Below are 18,361 nucleotides of genomic sequence, written 5' to 3'. Positions count from 1 at the left end.
TCATGTTATTTTGTACGTGAATTATCTGGTAGTTTATAACTTGTTCTTTATATTCTTATTGGCATTTGTTATACTTATATTTGATATTAATTGTAAATTATTGATCTTTTTTGTTTCGGACTGTTTCAAACTCGTTAATTGACGAGAAATATGAATAATTGGCATCGTCACCAGGCTCCCATGACGCGATGGGCGGAGCATGAGCGGAGAGCTGGATGCCCATTGGTTCATATCTTTCCCATTTTATCCCACTAGGAGAACAACACCGAAGCAATCATATACATTAACCCAAGACGCGCGAGCCTATCGACTAAAAGCTAATTATCACATGATTACATGAAATAATTTGGATATACTTAAGAGCCCTCTTATTTCTCATGACTATAGACAGATAATAGCACAAAATTAATGATATGGAAACCGCCTGGTCGGCCACAAACTCCTAACAGCTTTGAACTGGCACGAGTCGGTTAGTTTACCCCAGGAACCGCGAACAGTAGGAGGCGGCGGCGGGATTTCGAAGATAAATCCCCCGCGACCGTTGGGGGAGTCTCGGTGACCCGCGCCTTTTGAAGGTTTGAAGTTAAATGTCCGAGGATGTTATTGTGGCGCGCAAGTGAGATTCCGTCGTAGTAGCACCATAGTCCTCGTACAGTGTGGACGTAGGTTTGGGCGTGTGACACCACAGAGCCATCTCGCGCTTTCACCATGATATATTACTCGCTCGATAGGCCCCACTCGCCCACAAAAACGACGGACATTAGAATGTTCCTCAAGAAACCTACAGCCAGAAGGGCCTTGTCTGAACTTGGCATCAGCGACTCTAAAGCGAACTTGAAGATGGCCGAGGCTCTTTTCACCATCACCGCCGAACAGTTCATGAAAAAATGGAACTTTGACCCAATTCGGTGCTGCCCGTTACCCCCTGGACGCTACCAATGGACCCCTGCGAGAGCCGTGGCCAGGAAACATCTTCGAGAGCAAGACGTTTGGGACACATCACCGAGCGGGGATCTTGAGCATGACGACCCGTCGGCCTTATTCCTGGAAGGTGCAGATTACGTCAGCAGACTGGCGGGAGACGGACGACCAGCTGCCAGGTACCTGAAGGAAGACCTCGAAGACGGGAGGTGCTGCGACCTGCAGGAGGAGGAGGTGTGTGCGACTGGCCGCCCCACCCTCCACCTGGCCCTGACACCACGCAAGACCCACAAGACCAGCCACTCTCTCACACCCAGAACAAAACAGTGTAAAATCACTGGTAAGTCTGCATTTTCGTTTAGTTCTGTAAATAAAATGTTTTTTTATTGGTATAAAGGGATCAAGCTGTTGTGGTATATACTTTATTGATTTAGTTTTGTTACGAAATCGTAAGCAGGTCAATTTACGTTCGGTGTGTATTATAAGTAATTAAGTTTGGGGTTGGATTAAGTTTCTATTGAGGTTTTGTTTGGAGAATCAGTTACACTAGGATGGTATATGAACGAAAGATGTATTGTGTCGAGTATATCATATTACACTTGCTTTCGTTACAAGTTATTGGGGAGTGAAGGGTAGTTATAATTCCAGCAAACGCTACACTTCGGATATAGTTCTTTAGTGTTGCTAAGCTTACAAAGCTAAGTCTTGTATGATTTTGGTGTTTCTGAATCAAGGTTTACGTCTATTGTGTAACCTTAGGGTCATAGATGTTTCTTGTCTGAGTAGTAGGAATGGTTATGAGAAATTTAGAATTAAGGTGGTATTAGTCTAGGAATAGCAGGTTTGTTGTGAACTACGTGTTTGAAGATAAAACAACTAATGGTTTCGTTCATGACTTATAGGTTGGTTATGATTATTTGTTGAAAAAGAAATACTGAGGTGTGTGTACGTACCATTCTTAACATGCGTTAAACCATTCGTTTATCATGAGTTTAATGATAGCGCGTTTGACTGATATGTTATTTACTGAAAGTATTCCACATTTTGAAGGCTGTTAAAAAGTTCTTTTCTGGAATGAACAAAGGATAATATTGCCTTTGAGATGAGAGCGTTTTTGCCATGAAGAAAGACGTAGTTGGGTTGGCCCGTATAATGAAAGGTATATATATATATATATATATATATATATATATATATATATATATATATATATATAACGAGTTTAACAAAATTCGTCACGTAATTTCATATATGTCTTACAGTTGGCGTAGTATCTGTAACATGTTTCACTGTTTAATAGAAGCGTTATATAAACATATTTGTCTGCTTATTATACATGCCACAAGGGCCAGACCAACGGAAGTTGATAAAGCATATCAATTGACTATTGAATTACACTTCGTTACCACTTCTTTTTGCTTTCATGTATCGTACTCAACCATTGATTATTCACATCGGAAACTTAATATTTGAATAATAAAGAAATTCGAAGTGATTTAGATATAGTTTTGGTGTGAAAGTTGCAAAAATTATTGTTGCACAAGATTTTCAGTAATAAAATATTAATGAGTTGCAATAATGAAGCATGATAGCAGAAATCCTGGACATTAAAAGGAAAGTGCATAGTCAAACGATGACAAGGATAGGAAAAAAAACGAGAAAGTATATTCATAATAAAGAATCTAATGGAGTTAGTGAAATATGATAACATGTTTGGTCGTTAACATGTGGAATAAAGAAACATAACATGGAGTAATAATGAGACAAGAGCTAACCAAATACAGACCCAGGGTACAAGAGAGATAGTCTGGCATGGACCCTGGAAAAAAAAAAAAAAAAAAGCTGGGTCATGAAATATAGCAGGGATAGTCATAAAAAATGCGATAACGTCATGAACTATAACAAGAATATAAGAAATATAACGTTAGATAACTGTTGAGAAACAATGACAAGGTAAAAAGAGTACGACAAAGGATAATCCTGATGAAAGATGTCATGAAATAAAGGAAAGTAATAAATCATTACAAGGATATTAACAAACATGATAACGGATAGACAAACAAGATAGGGAAGAAACAAGAATAGGTATTATTATATATATATATATATATATATATATATATATATATATATATATATATATATATATATTATATATATAATATATATACACACACACACACACACTGAAACATGATAACTGCGATTGCCACAAAAAAGTTGTAAAAACATTGAAAAAGAATTTATAAGTTTTACTGAAATGTTACAAGTCATTGCAAACGTTGGCCGTTCAGATATGTCTAAAGAAAAAGATCAGGAGTTTGTCAGTCATTTGATTAAAAAAGTGGTAAATTTTAATGTAAGTAATTAATGTATGTATACTGAATAATCTTTTAATTACTGAGGCACTGCAAAACAAACAAACAACGAAATTTTACCAGTGATCATCTACTATGTTAATTGTGTTTTGACAAGTTATAATATGTAATGTATTTTTGAAGGTTTTTAATTTAATTTTGCGGGTAGAGCTCGGTCAGTAGTCTAAAAATGTTTGTACTATAATTGCTTCAATTAATTCTTTAATGATTGTGACTTAGTCATGTTCGCCTAAGAGTAACTAGTGACATCTCTTATTAATATAAACACGTTGGTTGAGCAACTTTCCTTTGGTACTTTAATGTCATGAGCTGCACTGGATGCGTCTTCTGGATACTGAAAGGGTAGGCGATGGCTTCGTAATGAGCCCGAACTTCAGTGGCTGTCAAGTTTCTTCCCTTTGGCCCTGGTGACTGCCTTCTATGCCTCACCCACACGTGGGCTGCTGGCTCTCCGTCGAGAAACAGACTCGTTCTTCGTTACAATAATCTCTTGCAGTGAGCACTACGCGCTAGACCTGCCTTTTGAGCGAACTTTGTGGTAAGTACTCACTTTCACCGCTCACCGCTCCAGGGCTCTAATAGGTCAGCAAAGGTCTAAAGAAATCTGGCTTCTGCGTCATTAAAATTTCAGCTCTGAATAGGCTTTAGAAATAGTTTTGAAAGTGCGATTTAGTCTAAATCTCATCCATACGGCAGGAAAACAAAATGTAGTCTTGCTGTTTACCGTCCAGTATCTTTTGAGAATTACTTTTCTTAATTTCATTTTTTTTATTAGAAGTTTTAGTTTTGATAATGACTAACTCGTGCAAAAAAAAAAAAAGATTTTTAAAAAAAAAAGATTGTCTTGGTGGGCGTGATAAAATTTGAAATTTTGACTGGGCAATAAGTGTACAGACGTTCCTCCATTCTTTCGTTCCTTTTTCACATTCTAATGTTTTTTGCTTGTCTGTCTCTTCCCTCATCGCTCCCCCTATTCATGTATATTGTTCTCTCTTTCTCTCGTGGATTTCAGTCCACAAACATGCACTTTCCATATCACACATGATACTCAAACGAGGCTGTGGAAGAATGAGAAACTAAATTAGTGTGGTAAGAATAGAAAGACGTACTGATGCCTCGTTCTTACATTTTCCTGCGTTGAGCGCTACGCGCTGTCCCTGCATCATGGCGAAATCATGTCTGAAGTACTGTAACCTTTTGTATGGCAGCTGACTACCCCTCATAGCCCCATCTATGTAAGCTTCGCCGGATCTCTTCTATAAACATTACTCGCTCAGGACAATGACGAAGTATGTTAAGTATGTATGTCTTTTTTTTTTCACCTTTTTTTTGGTTGACTTTAGTGGATGTTTGGTGGGTATTTGTCATGTGAATGTGTCCACGGTGGTAAATGTGTTTAGCTTTGTATTTTTGTATCTATACGTATCTTAAATTTGCATGTATTTCAGTCATGTGGGTTTACCTGTTAAAAGTATACGTTTAATCTTGCACTAGTGTGTTTGTGTTTGCCTTTAGATATTTTTTCCCCGCGCCTGTCTTGCGAATCCTGTCAAAGGTTTAGAATAATCATATGTTGTAGTACTGCGTCATCAGAAGTTATTGTGTATCATAAGTAATTAGTAAGAATTTGGCTTGTTTTAAAAATCAGATTTAATTTTTGGTAGGTTATTAACCTGAATGCAATAAAACGACTCAGTCTAAGCTGCGGAGAAATAGTGTGATTAGTTGGTAAATATTTTGCACATTTATCTTATATTTTCCAAACCATTAATCCATAAATCGTGTGGTATGACATTTGATATTACATTTGTAAAGGAATTCATACAGCAGCAGATCATTAGGTCCTTTCGAGGCTGCTTGCGATAGTGGAAGATATCCACTCAGATTAGTGTATTAAAAGTCAGAAGGCATAAAGATAAAACGAAGAGAACCTGCAAATTGGCGATGTTACTTATGGAGGGGCAAATAAAAAGTTGTGGACTTGAGCTCTCTCTCTCTCTCTCTCTCTCTCTCTCTCTCTCTCTCTCTCTCTCTCTCTCTCTCTCTCTCTCTCTCTCTCTCTCTCTCTCTCTCTCCGCATAACATACATCAGACTCCGTGGTTATAGTAAATTGATAGGGAAGGCGATGAGTGAACAACTAGTATTCCCCCCCCCCCCCCTCTCTCTCTCTCTCTCTCTCTCTCTCTCTCTCTCTCTCTCTCCATTATTTTTATTGGATTGATCGGTACCGTATTAGAAATACGCAAGAGCATAGATAAAAATCTGATGGGTAAGAAAATACAATTACCAAATCCATCTGTGTATTAGGATATTGTTATAGACGAGAGAAAAAGGGTAAATTCTCTTATTAAAATTTCTTCATGTGGTTGGCCACTGCTGTCCCCTTACTTGAGATTTACAATCTTCCGCCTCCCCGGATTGGCATATTATTCAGTTCTCACGTCTCTTGGTGAGAAATGTAGATGTAAGACGTGTGTATAGTTTCTAAGTGAAATACGTTTGCCTAGTCTTTTTGGTAAAGGCTATGGTGTATCACATTGCCTTGGTCAAGTGGAGGATAGCAACAGTGACATCACATGTCCTACAGCCGCAGTAACTAATATATGTATTCGGTTTTAGGATAAGTATCGCAACATGGGTTACGAGACGAGCAGTCCCTGGCATATGAATATATGAAAAGAAAACTTAAAAGTAATGGGTTGCACCAGAAACTGCATTTGGGGAATTAGGGTACCATCTAGTAACTGTGCAGTTGAGCAGTTAAGATACCAGCGATTTGGGGTCACCTTAATGACGACGGTACGACCCTTTGGGGTGACCTGTAATGATCTTTAAGATTCAGATGAAAGGTCATCACATCCTAGGGTCATACCGTCATGCTCAAGAGACTCCTAACAGTCCTCATTGAACTGAGTCGTTTATATGAAAATGATAAAAGGAACAGTTGCTTTATTCTCTGATATTGTGTATACATTTCTTATAGAAGTAACAAGTAATCTGTCATTGCCTAGTTTTGCGGACTGAAGTGGGACACTTGATAAGAAGCAAGTAGCAAACATACTTTAGCATGCAAGCATGCATAACCAGCGTACAAAGCAGGCATTGTCCACCCCTTTCAAGCGCAGCTTCAATGCACACATTCGCTCCTTGAAATTCAGTTTCCAGACACTTTGTTATGTCATGTGAATACACCGCTTACATTACCCTTGTGATTTATTGCACTATAGCGAACATTAAACCCACTATGGCCAACATTAAACCAGCATAACCATCAAACCATCATGTATTGTGCACCCTGTCTGGAGCACCATAGGCTTGACACCATGCCCATTCCCATAGCGGTACTTCCAGCTCGGAAGATTTAAATCTAGGGAAGGAGTTATTCCCTATTTGCATAGTGATATATGCAAATCCTCGATTCCTCGTGTTTTTAGACAATGCTCTGTAGTTATGCAGCTTCGTGTCGTAGTATAGCGACAGTTTGCGATGTAAAGATTCAACAATAATTGTGAAATTTTTTCGTGATATATTAAGTTTATATTTTTCCTTTGTCTTCAATTCTTCCATTTTCTTAGCTTTGTTTCAATGCATTTTTTTTATCTTTTCCCTTTTCTCTTTTTATATTTAATTCCCTTTCCTTGCTGGAGCATTACTTCCTGGTGTGTGTGAGGTAGGGCTGCCAGCGGCCCCACCAGTGTAAGATAATAGTGTGAAGGCAACGTGACACTCATCCCTGACCCGTTGGTCTAGGCTTCAGCTCTCTCTCTCTCTCTCTCTCTCTCTCTCTCTCTCTCTCTCTCTCTTTTGTGCATTTGTATGTACATGTGAAAGTTTGTGTAATTATCTATTTGCACAGTACAGGGAGATAGTTGTACGCTCGCGAGGCCCCATAGATCTAACATCTGTATACTGCAGACATTCACAGTTTCGTCGCTCACTCTTTTTTTTTTTTTTTTTTTTTTTTTTTTTTTTTTTTCAACCATCCACCACCCTTACACTGAAACAGTATTCCTTAACATCCTTTCTTACCAGGTTCTTGTCACGGCCACGGGTTAATTTGGCACCGCATGTAGAACTGTTCGCAGTTCACTGCATCTTATAAGGAACTATTTACAGTTAACGTCGTCTGATTTAGAAAACTGGAGGCTTTAATCAGATCAGCCCTCACTCTTCTCCGTGGATGGTAGATGTGTAGGCCAGAGCCATGTGTTGTAGCGTAGCTGTCTTCATTCAGTTCACATTTTAATCGCCCTTCCTTGGACTCATCTACATCGCTACTTCTCAAGGTGCGATGACCAGATTAATCCAGCCTTGTTCTTTGTTAGTTTACCAAACATTTGCACGTGTGTATTTGCTGTACGAGTGTGCCTTCATACTGCCGTATGAGTGTGTCTTGACTTGTGTACTGCTATGTGAGCGTGTCTGGTCCTGTGTACTGCTGAGTGTGGTTTGTAGGTGTAGGAACATGATCGATCATGCGGGTTGATCTCATGACATTTTGACGTACTCTGTATGTACCCTACTACACACACACACACACACAAACTATATATATATATATATATATATATATATATATATATACTATGTGTATGCTGTACCTATGTAAACGAAATGTGGTTGGAAGTTAAAACTGGGCAAGACTAACCCCACTCCTTGCGGTACCTCTCATGTGCAGGATTGAGCATGTTGCTGTGGGTGGATTTCCTCTGGCCATCGCCTGGCTAGCTGGCTGGCTTCACGTCGTCACCCACATATTCTTAACTGTTCGTATCCTTAAACCTTTTTTTATACTTGTCAATGATTGATTTACTCGATGCTTTTGTTCTTGGTGGTTTTCTTTGTTTATCCTTAGTGTATATCTTCCTCTCTGACGAGCGATAGAGCCCTTACCACGTTCTATCTCATCATAATACCAGTATACCCACCTAGGTATTGGGAAGGTTAGTGACGGCTGTGCAGAGAGCAAGCCCTTCAGTAGCTATCAAGTTTCACTCCTTTGGCCCAGGTGGCTCATGCCTCATCCACGGATGGGCTGCTGGCTTTGTCCACAAACATATATTCTCTCCATGTGGTACACAACACGTAACTCGTGTGATTCATTCTTGGTAAGATTTTTTTTTTTTTCTTTTTTTTGCGGTGATTGCTACGGTCAATCCCTGCCTCCTAGCAGTCTCTTAAGTACTGATAAGTAAGTAGGTCATAGGTAAGGAGGTACTCTGGTTGTGTATATACCCATCCTGAGTGTTTGTGGAGGTGGTGGGTGTAGGCATGTGGGTACTCGGCTGTGGTCCGTGGAGTGATCCCTAGTGTTGCATCATCTTAGAAGGAACACAATCCCGAGTGTTCCCTTAAAGTTCGTGGCTTTGTACTGCACCCTAACGTACCCTCCGACACACACACACACACATACACACACAGCGACCATCATAGGAATGTGAGTCAGAAGTGTTTTGCAATACACTGGTGGAACCAGGATGAACACTTTCACCTCCGCCAACAGGATAAGACCTGTTGCTTCTCTCTCTCTCTCTCTCTCTCTCTCTCTCTCTCTCTCTCTCTCTCTCTCTCTCTCTCTCTCTCTCTCTCTCTCATCTAAATCCTGGGCCATGTTGCCATATTTTCACTGTTAAGTCAGGCTGTTGGAGGCCGTGGCTAGCAAGCGTGGATCCACGTTTCGGCAGGTCAGGTACACTACAGGTGTGGGGGACCTTGTGAAATTTACTCTGTACACTTGATTCTACTATTCTCTGATCTGTTTTCTCTCAAGTCTGGGACCGTTAACTTGTTCTGAACAATTTGTAAAACCTGTTTAGTGACTACTATTTTGCCAATACTTATTGGCCTTGGATTCTAATAATAATATCTCTTGATTGTACCTTTAAAGTCACTTGAATTTTGCTGTAAGAAGATATCATTATATATGATTCAAAGTTATTAACTTTGATTTTTTTTTTATTTTCACTCCAGTATAGTGAAAATTTTTCAGTAGCAAAATTATCAAATTATGGGCTGATTGTAACGTTGGATTACTTTTGTTGCCCATCTGTTCTAGAGATATTTGTCCAGCTGTTTCCCCTTTTATCTGTGTAGCTGATTCGTATCTATACTACTGTTTAGCTGTCCAATTGTCACCATCTCCCCTCCCTCCTTTCTCATAAACTGTCTAACCTATCCTCCCGTCTAACTGTCCCCAGCTTATCCCCCTGCTGTGAGGCCCAAGTAAGACAATAGGAATAGGTGTGGATACTGTAGTCCAGCCAGTGCGGTCACCCGACACGCTGGGACCTGTAGCGGCGGGACCAGCGGCAGGTGCTGCGGGGGCACGTGACGTCACCAGACGGTTGCCATGACGACGGCTCGCGCGCCAGACGCCTCGCCGCCGGAGTTATTGTTGCTGTTGTTGTTTAGGGTTCGCATGGTCGTAGCCTGGCGTGGGACCTTGTCGTTTCTCACTGCCTCACGTAATACTCAACAACCCTCTATTGTTGATTAAATCTTTTATACGGAGAACTTCCCCTGTGCTGTACAGTTAGTAACATAGAGAAATTGGTAAGTATACGTATTTGGATAAAATTATGGGTTAGTATACGTACTTGATCGCTGTTTCCCACGTTAGCTAGGTATCGTAAGGAACAGATGAAGAAAGGCCGCATTCGCTCACATCCATTATCTTGGCTGTCGTGCAATGCACCGAAACCACAGCTCCATGTCCACAACCAGGCCCCACAGACCTTTCCATGGTTTATCCCGGCCGCTTCACTCGCCGTTTCAATTTATTGACAGCAAGTCAACCCCTATATACCACCGTTCCTATTCATTCTCCCGTGTATGCCTCTCACCCTAAGTGTATAGACCCCGGTCACTGAGAATCTTTCTCAATCTCTCCATTTCCAATTTGGTCTAATTCCCTCTTCAGCTCCCAGCCACACTTTTTATTACCACACGTTTCTCATGCTCTTTTACTACTTGCTCGATTAAACCACCTCACACCACATATTGTCTTCAAACATTTCTTAACTAATTCTTCCACCCCTCCACACCTTTTCATCTACAGCCCATGCCTCGTATCCTTACAACATTGCTAGAACTGCTGTACCTTCAAACGCCTGTGTTTGCCCTCCCAAATAATGGCCTCTTTACACACATTCTTCAGTGCTCCCAGAACCTTCATGCTCTCACCCACCCCATGACTCACTTCTGCCTCCATGGTTCCATTCGCTGCCATGTCCACCTCGAGCTACTTCCAAATTTTCTCCATTCAAACTCTCCCCAGCTGGTATTTTTCTCGTAAACTTAGTAACCTTACTTTTATTCATATTTACTCTTGGCAGTGTATATGTATGTATATATATATGTGTATGTATGTATGTATGTATTGTTATTAGTATGTTATATTGAGGGTTTATGTTCATGTTATTATAATTTTTTTCTTTCTTTAAATGTTTTGAGGGCGAATTGCGAGTAGTTGAAAGAGGGCAGGCCTTGAGGGAATACCCTACTGGCCAATTGACTCGTTCTTTTTTGGGGGGGGGGGGGGAACCGAGGGGGGATTCATGTAGCACCCGTCCACCCCTTTGTCGCTTTTAAGTAGGACAGGAATAGTGAAGTATTCTATAAACACTTATTAGGATAATAGTTTAGTCAAGTAATTGAGGTGATTTTATATGGATAATAGATAAGTGAAGTTTTTAGTATGTGGTGGTGGTTGGTCACGGTAGGTAACCCGAGCAATCACATACGAACGCTTTGGGGGCCACATTTCGCCCTGCACAAAAGTGCCTGCAAGTGACTGTGACACTGGACCCGACAGCCTTGCAATGGTGTACTGTTGAATGCTGAAAGGTATTTCCAAGTTTGTTTAAGTGATGCGACAAGAGACGTACAGAGAGAGGAAAAATGAGGTGAGTGGAGTAAAAGTAGGAATAGGATCCGAGGAAATTAGCATGATTTAAGAATACGGTGGAGAGTACATGTAAATCAGGATAACGAAAGGTAAGATGAAGTGTAGATACAAAAACGGACTATGTGAAGTTAGAAGGGGAACAGTATTGAAAATTCTCGGGCACAATAGAGTGAATTAATACTGATTTTTTGATCCAAGATATATCATGAGACACAGTGCCAGATGGAACATTGACATTTAATCAGTGAGAGCAATTGGGGTGAAAGGATATGGGGAAGAGGTTGTAGGTAGATGTGGGCTGAACAGTGGGTAATGAAACAAGGGAACTACCGTACTAGTTAGTGGAAGGTCTCAGTAACCAGGCTTGATATTGCTGTCAGATACTAACGGGCGGAACTAGGAATACTGTGGCAATACAGAGCATTTAAATGCTCATGTGCAGGATGTTTGTATAATTGCGTGTTACCCATGTATTATCATGTGTATGGGGGGGTTGGCCAATCCTGCATTCCTTGCCAGCAATGAGAACAAAGGCGCACAAAGATAAAACATAAAATTGATACAATCCACTAAACACATACTCATTCTTTTTCTTTGTTTTAAATATTCGTCATATACGCAACGGATACCAAGAACAGGACACAACTACTGTAGGGAACCGACGGCCAATTTCTTTCACCTTTTGGGGGGGGGGGGGGAACTGTAGTGGGGATTCCACCCCGCTCCCTCCCTTTTATCGCTCACAAGAATATGGAATTCTTAATCTATATATATATATATATTATTTATCTATAATATTTACTACAGGTGTGATGGTTGGGTTGTCGTATCAGTAGTCAGCCGAGCATTACCTACAAACCTTCGCCACCGTCATTCTTGCGTTTCCTCTCCCCGCCCTCTCCTTCATCCCTTTTCGCTACTGCCTCCAGAGAACCCCTTGACTCTCTTGACCTCCTGCAGCCTTGCGCAGGTTGTACCGTTGTCCCTGAGAACTTTCCCAGCCCCCCTTTTTCTATGTTGTGGAGACAGTGGTGGAGAAATTGAGGGACAGATAAGAGTAAAAGTAGGAAAAGAGAACCGAGGAGTATAGACAGAATGATAAGAAATACGGAGAGAATCCAACACTGCAAAATGACGGATAACAGAAAGTAATGCTTGAAAGGTAGATACAAAGAGACGGACCTACTATGTAAAGTTTAGAAGGGGAACAGATAAAGAAAAATTCTCAGACGCACAAAAATAGATGTATTTATATATCTTTTTTTTTTTTTCTCAGATATACATCCATAGACATTACATTGCCAAGATGACATTGACATTTACATTTCAGTGAGAGTGTGGGTGAAAGGCACATATCTAGGTGTAGGTGAAGGTAAGTATAGTGTACAGTGGGTACATGAACATAGAGGGAACCTCTCCGTCACTAGGTTAGTGGAAGGTCTACAGTACACCACACTCATGATATTTGATTACAGCATACTAAGCGATGCTGACGGCAAACTAGGTAATAACATGTGCAATACAGAGCAAATTTAAGATATGCCATCCATGTGCAGAACGTCTTTGTTGACATTACATTTACCCAACGAATTATCAGAGGTGGAGAGACGGAGATGTCGAAAACACTGCAGCGGCAGCAGATTGAGACAAAGGCGTCCACTAACAGCATAGACGAACATACGAATTGATCACAGACGCACCCAGAGACAGCATACTCAGTCATACACCAGGGGCTTGAGATGAGATTTGTAAGTAGTACAGCAGACTCTGGCATACATAGATACAGCTGACACAAACATACTGTGGGACGAGGTGGTACTCACGCTGGTGTAGGGTCGAAGCTGCATTGTTGTGGCTCCAGGCGCTTCTCACAATTATATATATATATATATATATATATATATATATTATTTTCCGGTTTAAGTATTGTGCTCTCCAGCCAGCCATGGTCGAGGTGCCGTACCGATCATGTCATCCGCACTTACCTCAATCCTAGTTCTTAGATTTATTCTACAGACTGATCATTCTTTGCGTTTTTCCTCTCCCTCGCCCTTTCTCATTTACATCCCTTTTCGCTACTGCCCACAGCAACCCCCTTCCCTTCTCTTTCTCCTCCTCCTCCTCCTCCTCCTCTCCCCCCCCCCCCCCCCCTTCCTATTTTGTGGCGCTGTGGTTGTGTGAGCGTGATGCCCGGCGGGGCGCCCCTGGGTACGGGGTTGCTAGGGAGGGTGGTGGGGCAGGGTCGTGACTGTGGCAGAGGTCACACGCTGTGTCGTCTCCTTCCCGTCTTACCTGGAGCGCCACCCACAACACCTGGCTGATTGGCTCTCCCTCCAGGGCTGCTGGTGTGGTTCCTGCTGCCTCTTCTTGACTCTTTCTTGGTCCAGGCTCAGGTTACAGGCCAGAGAGAGAGACAGAGCTTTTACCTCCTCTAAACCAGAATTAATTTACCAGTGTGTGACTGAGGCGCTATTGTTATTACTTGTGGCACGTCGGAGGTTTTAGCCTCTTTCTGTCATTTCACATCAAGCAATCCGTCGTTGTGGTATGTTTGGATTATTTTCCAAAAATCAGGAATTGTGGTTTTAATGATTTCCTGTGATCTTTTTTTTTTTTTTTTTTTTTTTTTTTTTTTTTTTTTTTTTTAGCCTTAAGTAAAGTATGTAATATAAGATAGACCTACAGTATCTTTAGTTTGTCTGTGATCCTCAAATATTATGTGTTCCTTCCAGACTATGGCCGCCAGAGGAAGCGGCTCCACTCCTGCTCCAAGTGTGAGGATAGTGAACCTGACGTCACCACCCCCAGGAAGAAGCTGGCCCTCTCCCCCTCCACACCTTCCAAGTAGTGGTCTTCGCCGGCGGTAGTCTGGAAGGTCATGCCTTTTAAGGTCTTCCACGGTCCTTGAAAGGATGGTTCAAGGAATGCCCTGGAGCTCTATTTAAAAGGCTTTTTCGAGGGTCTACTAAGGTCTTACAGGGCTGTTTCGAGGACCTAAATCTCTAATCTTTCGAGGATTATGGGAGATTATAAAAGGCTCTTAAGGGCCTTTTGGAGACCTGATGTCTTTGACGAGGCCTTTCTGGAGCTCTTAAAAGATTTGTTAAATGACCTTTAAGAGCTTTAAGAAAACTTCTCTGTCTTGAAGAGCTCTTCTGATTCCAAGTGTCATTTGGAATGGTAGGAAAAGCATCTCTTCATCACTTGGGACTAGTGCAGTCAAGCGTCTGCATTTGTTGTTTGTTTCTTTATGAGATGGTGCTCTTTAGGCCACAGTTGTTTGGCCAAGTATAATCCCCCCACCCCCCTTTATAAGTGGCCTTATGATTTACACCAAGTTAGTTAAATCTAAAGTACAAAAAGTGGTGACTCCTTGAAACTTTTCTTTTTATATGAAAATTGTTTCAGTTAAATGTGAGGAACCATGTTAAAGTCTGTTTATATCTAAACAGATACCACGAATGGTCAAAATCCTTGTGCCTTGGAGGTAGGATAGTAATAATAAACCTGTTAGAAATATGAACTTTAATGTTGTACAGATTTTTAATAGGTATTCTAAAATGAGCCTTGGAGAGTGTCAGGGTAGTAGTATTAAAGCCTAAGGGTTTACCCCCATAATGCCAGAATTTGAATATTGGTGAAATAATGGGAAGCTCAACAATACAAGAGTCGTAAATGGTTCAGGAGATATTTATAAATAATATATTATGTTGGTGGTTTAGGTTAATGTTTGGGGCTACTTGTGCAGTTGGCTAGACCTTTCGTGGGTTAGTCCTTAGTAAGGCTGGTCTTTGCTTAGACCATACCTTAGTAAGGTTGGCTTCTACGTTGTAGACCCCTGTGTGTTATCGCTATTGGTGTACACCTTTAGGCATAATGTTTCTGCAGGACCTGTGGAGCAATCAGCAGCCAAGTTCCCACCTTCCCTGGTGGGAGGCTCTTACTTAATTTGCAAAAATATTTTTTCCGAGCTTGGTCAGACCGTTAAGCTATAGCTATATCGCCAGCGTGGAAGCTCAGACCACAGACTATTGTTTAAGTTTCTTTTTAACGGCCAGCCCACTTTATATTGCCACCATTGCTAACTTAAGGCTCTAATAACAGGTATTTAACGAAATTTTCAGTATTTTGCCTCGTGGTCGGACCATCAGGAAACAGTTTTGAATCTCAAATACGAGGATAATTCTTTACTCCAAAAGTTGGTGATATTTATTGAGATATATAAAAACCAAAATATATCCCTGACCAGTAGGGTCAGTGTATCAGGTCTGAGTCAGTCTCGTGTAAGAAGTACTGTTAATGTTCAGTTGCCATTTTATTATTTCGTCTGAATCTGTCTTTCATTGCTCTCTGGGTAATAGTCCTCAATAAGTCAGTTTGACATACAACAGCCTTGCCAGATCCTTCTGTGTTTAGCAAGTCATTGTGCAGTGCCTTCATACTTGTGTATGCCGGTGTTCTGTTCAAGAACCCACAGGAAATATATGTACTGATTGACAAACGATGTTTTGGATATAATAACAGGCAAGAGGAGTAAGTAGAGAAACGATGATTGTGCAATGTTTACCACAGTGAGCAGATGTAGGCTAGTCAAACCTATATTTATTTTTTAGTATTTTTAAGTCCTAGATCTTATAGCATCATCAAAAATATTATTTGTTGCATTGTTGTGTGAGGATGGCATGGTGTCCATTGTAGCAAATGCTGCTATTTGAACTATACAGCATTTGCTAGAATCATCTAAGACCACACGCCTCAGAATGTGCGTGCTGCTTACTATACTAAGACAGGAAATTGTTGAAGAATTCATATAAACAGTATTTTGTAAGGATACTTAAATGCTGTGGTGATAATTATATAAGTTGCATCAGGGGAGGCATACTTAACACTTTTATCACTGTAGTCTGTAAGGTGAGATATATTAGCCAAGTACTACCGATTCTGGTCTCCAGGGTCAGCTACTGGAAATAGTGATAACACAAATCTGGATCGCTGGAAGACTGAAAATTAGAATATTTTTGTAATAGTTGTAGTGTGATGGGGAACCTTAATGTCATCCAGTGTTCCAAATTTAGTTTATATTAATTTTTAAACGGGATCCTGATTGAATATACCCATTATGATTCTCTAGCCTTTTAAATTTAAGATGAAACTGTTTTTAGGGTTGACTTCATTGTTAATGCTATTTTATAGTATGTTCCAAATTGCTATTAACTTTTTTTTTTCTTTTTTTTCATGGACCATAGGTTTGAATTTACGTTTTCATAATGGGAAGAAGAATCAGGCCTGGAATTTATGATCTCATGTTATGACTGTACAATGTAGGCGAGGGATGGGTGTCGAGTGAGATGTTAGCGTAGAGTACAATTGTAGCATTTCGTGGTGTAGCGTAGCTCGGGTGTCCTTCGCAACACCTTGGCCCAGGACGAAGCACGATTCATGCAATATATGGCATCTAGTCCAGTGTCGTTTCCTCTCTCTCTCTCTCTCTCTCTCTCTCTCTCTCTCTCTCTCTCTCTCTCTCTCTCTCTCTCTCTTCTTTCTTCACATGATATTGAGTCAAATTTGTGTAATCAGTCAGTGCTGGAAAATCAAGTTGTGTAGTGCAAGACAGAATATCACTGGGTTGGACATGGTATGGTGCTGAAACTATGATGAGTCACAATTGTACGTCACTCCTAGAGGAAATTACCTAAATGTTTTTATCCACTGTTGCATTATTATTGTTGTTCTTAAAGATTATGACTATGAGGAGTGAGTGATGTTGATATTAGGTATTGAGAAAATGAAATTTGTGAAATAGAAATGAAACCAATAATTTTAAAAAGTAGAAAACCTGAAATGGGTTGGTTGTAAGACAAATAGCTTCTGATGTAAAGGTCAGTGGACATAAGAGGAAATGTTTTAATTCATTAAATCTTGTACATTTTACAGAAATTTCAGGTTCAATGTCGTTACCTTTAATATTATAGAAATCTTTGCAAAATGTGTTTAGATACTATTTGTTTTTCTTTATAATGATAACATGCAAAGCAGGGTTTGAGCTAATCCATATAGAAATTTTTGTGATATTTATTTATTACTACTCGCTACATCATGTTTGGTTCAGTGTCTACTGAAAATCTCTTGTAAGAGGTTAGATGTGCTCTACAATCAGCTAGTAGAAAACAACAGTACCACCAACACAGAATGCTATGTATATTTTACTCTACAACAAGAGTGCAGTAATAAAATGAATATGTACATACCTATTTCATTTTTTCCTTGTAATTGTGATTATAATTATTTCATGATTTATTTGTATATTTTTGTAATGGTGTGAATGGTTTTCTAAATAATGGTAACTGCATTTGCATTGTCTGAGGCTAAGTGTACAAGTGCATATGTTTGCTTCAAACTTATTTTGTGTATGATTGTGTTTATAGACATGTCTAAATGTATGAGCATATACAGATATTCTAGTACGGATAAATTACGGCAGAAGGAAGCAAATGTATTTCATCTATTAATATTTTAAATGTTTCGTAGTGGTTAGATTAACATAACGTAAATTTACACGACATTAATTAAATACAACACAATAGATCCTGCTTTCAGTGTGAACATGAGACAAACTATTCATATCGTGAGTTTAATGCGAACTCGTAATTTTATGAGAAATCCTTCCCACTATAAGTTTGAGATGACAAACTCCTGCTTATGAGCACTTCACTGCACATGACCAGAAATAAAATGTAATGTTAGATAATTGTATGCGTTTATTATATATATATATATATATATATATATATATATATATATATATATATATATATATATAAGGATATGTCCCGTCCAAGATAAAGTACTAGGCTGAAGTCAAGCGATTAATGTTGAACAGTGGAAGTCGAGAGAATTTGGCTACATGAACGAGCCATCATGTGTTGTCTGAGGTACTCCCAGAAGTGTAGGGGAAGTAGACGAGTCTGGTGAGGTATCAAAGGATGAACATATTGCCTGAAAGGCTACATATGTCTCCCCCCTATATATATATATATATTATATATATATATATAAAGCTCATGTACTGAATGAGAGTTCCTGCCAGTAGGTGCATAATACCAGACAAGTATGAAGGTCAGCCATAGCTAACAGAAAAGTCGGTGGGAAAGCGAG

General features: G+C 39.9%; 1 protein-coding gene across 1 annotated transcript; it reads left to right on the top strand.

Annotated features, from left to right (window-relative positions):
• Nucleotides 1-571: 571 nt before the first annotated feature.
• On the top strand, nt 572-17,449 carry LOC139751223 (uncharacterized). Its single transcript, XM_071666424.1, has 2 exons — nt 572-1,261; nt 13,939-17,449. Exons 1-2 carry the CDS (start codon nt 709-711, stop codon nt 14,052-14,054), a joined length of 669 nt encoding a protein of 222 aa, XP_071522525.1. The 5' UTR covers nt 572-708; the 3' UTR covers nt 14,055-17,449.
• Nucleotides 17,450-18,361: the final 912 nt, after the last annotated feature.

The sequence above is a fragment of the Panulirus ornatus genome, chromosome 11 (assembly GCF_036320965.1).
Source record: "Panulirus ornatus isolate Po-2019 chromosome 11, ASM3632096v1, whole genome shotgun sequence".
Taxonomy (NCBI): Eukaryota; Metazoa; Arthropoda; class Malacostraca; order Decapoda; family Palinuridae; genus Panulirus; species Panulirus ornatus.
Note: the sequence above shows the minus strand (reverse complement) of the source record. Positions and strands in the feature narration are given on the sequence as shown.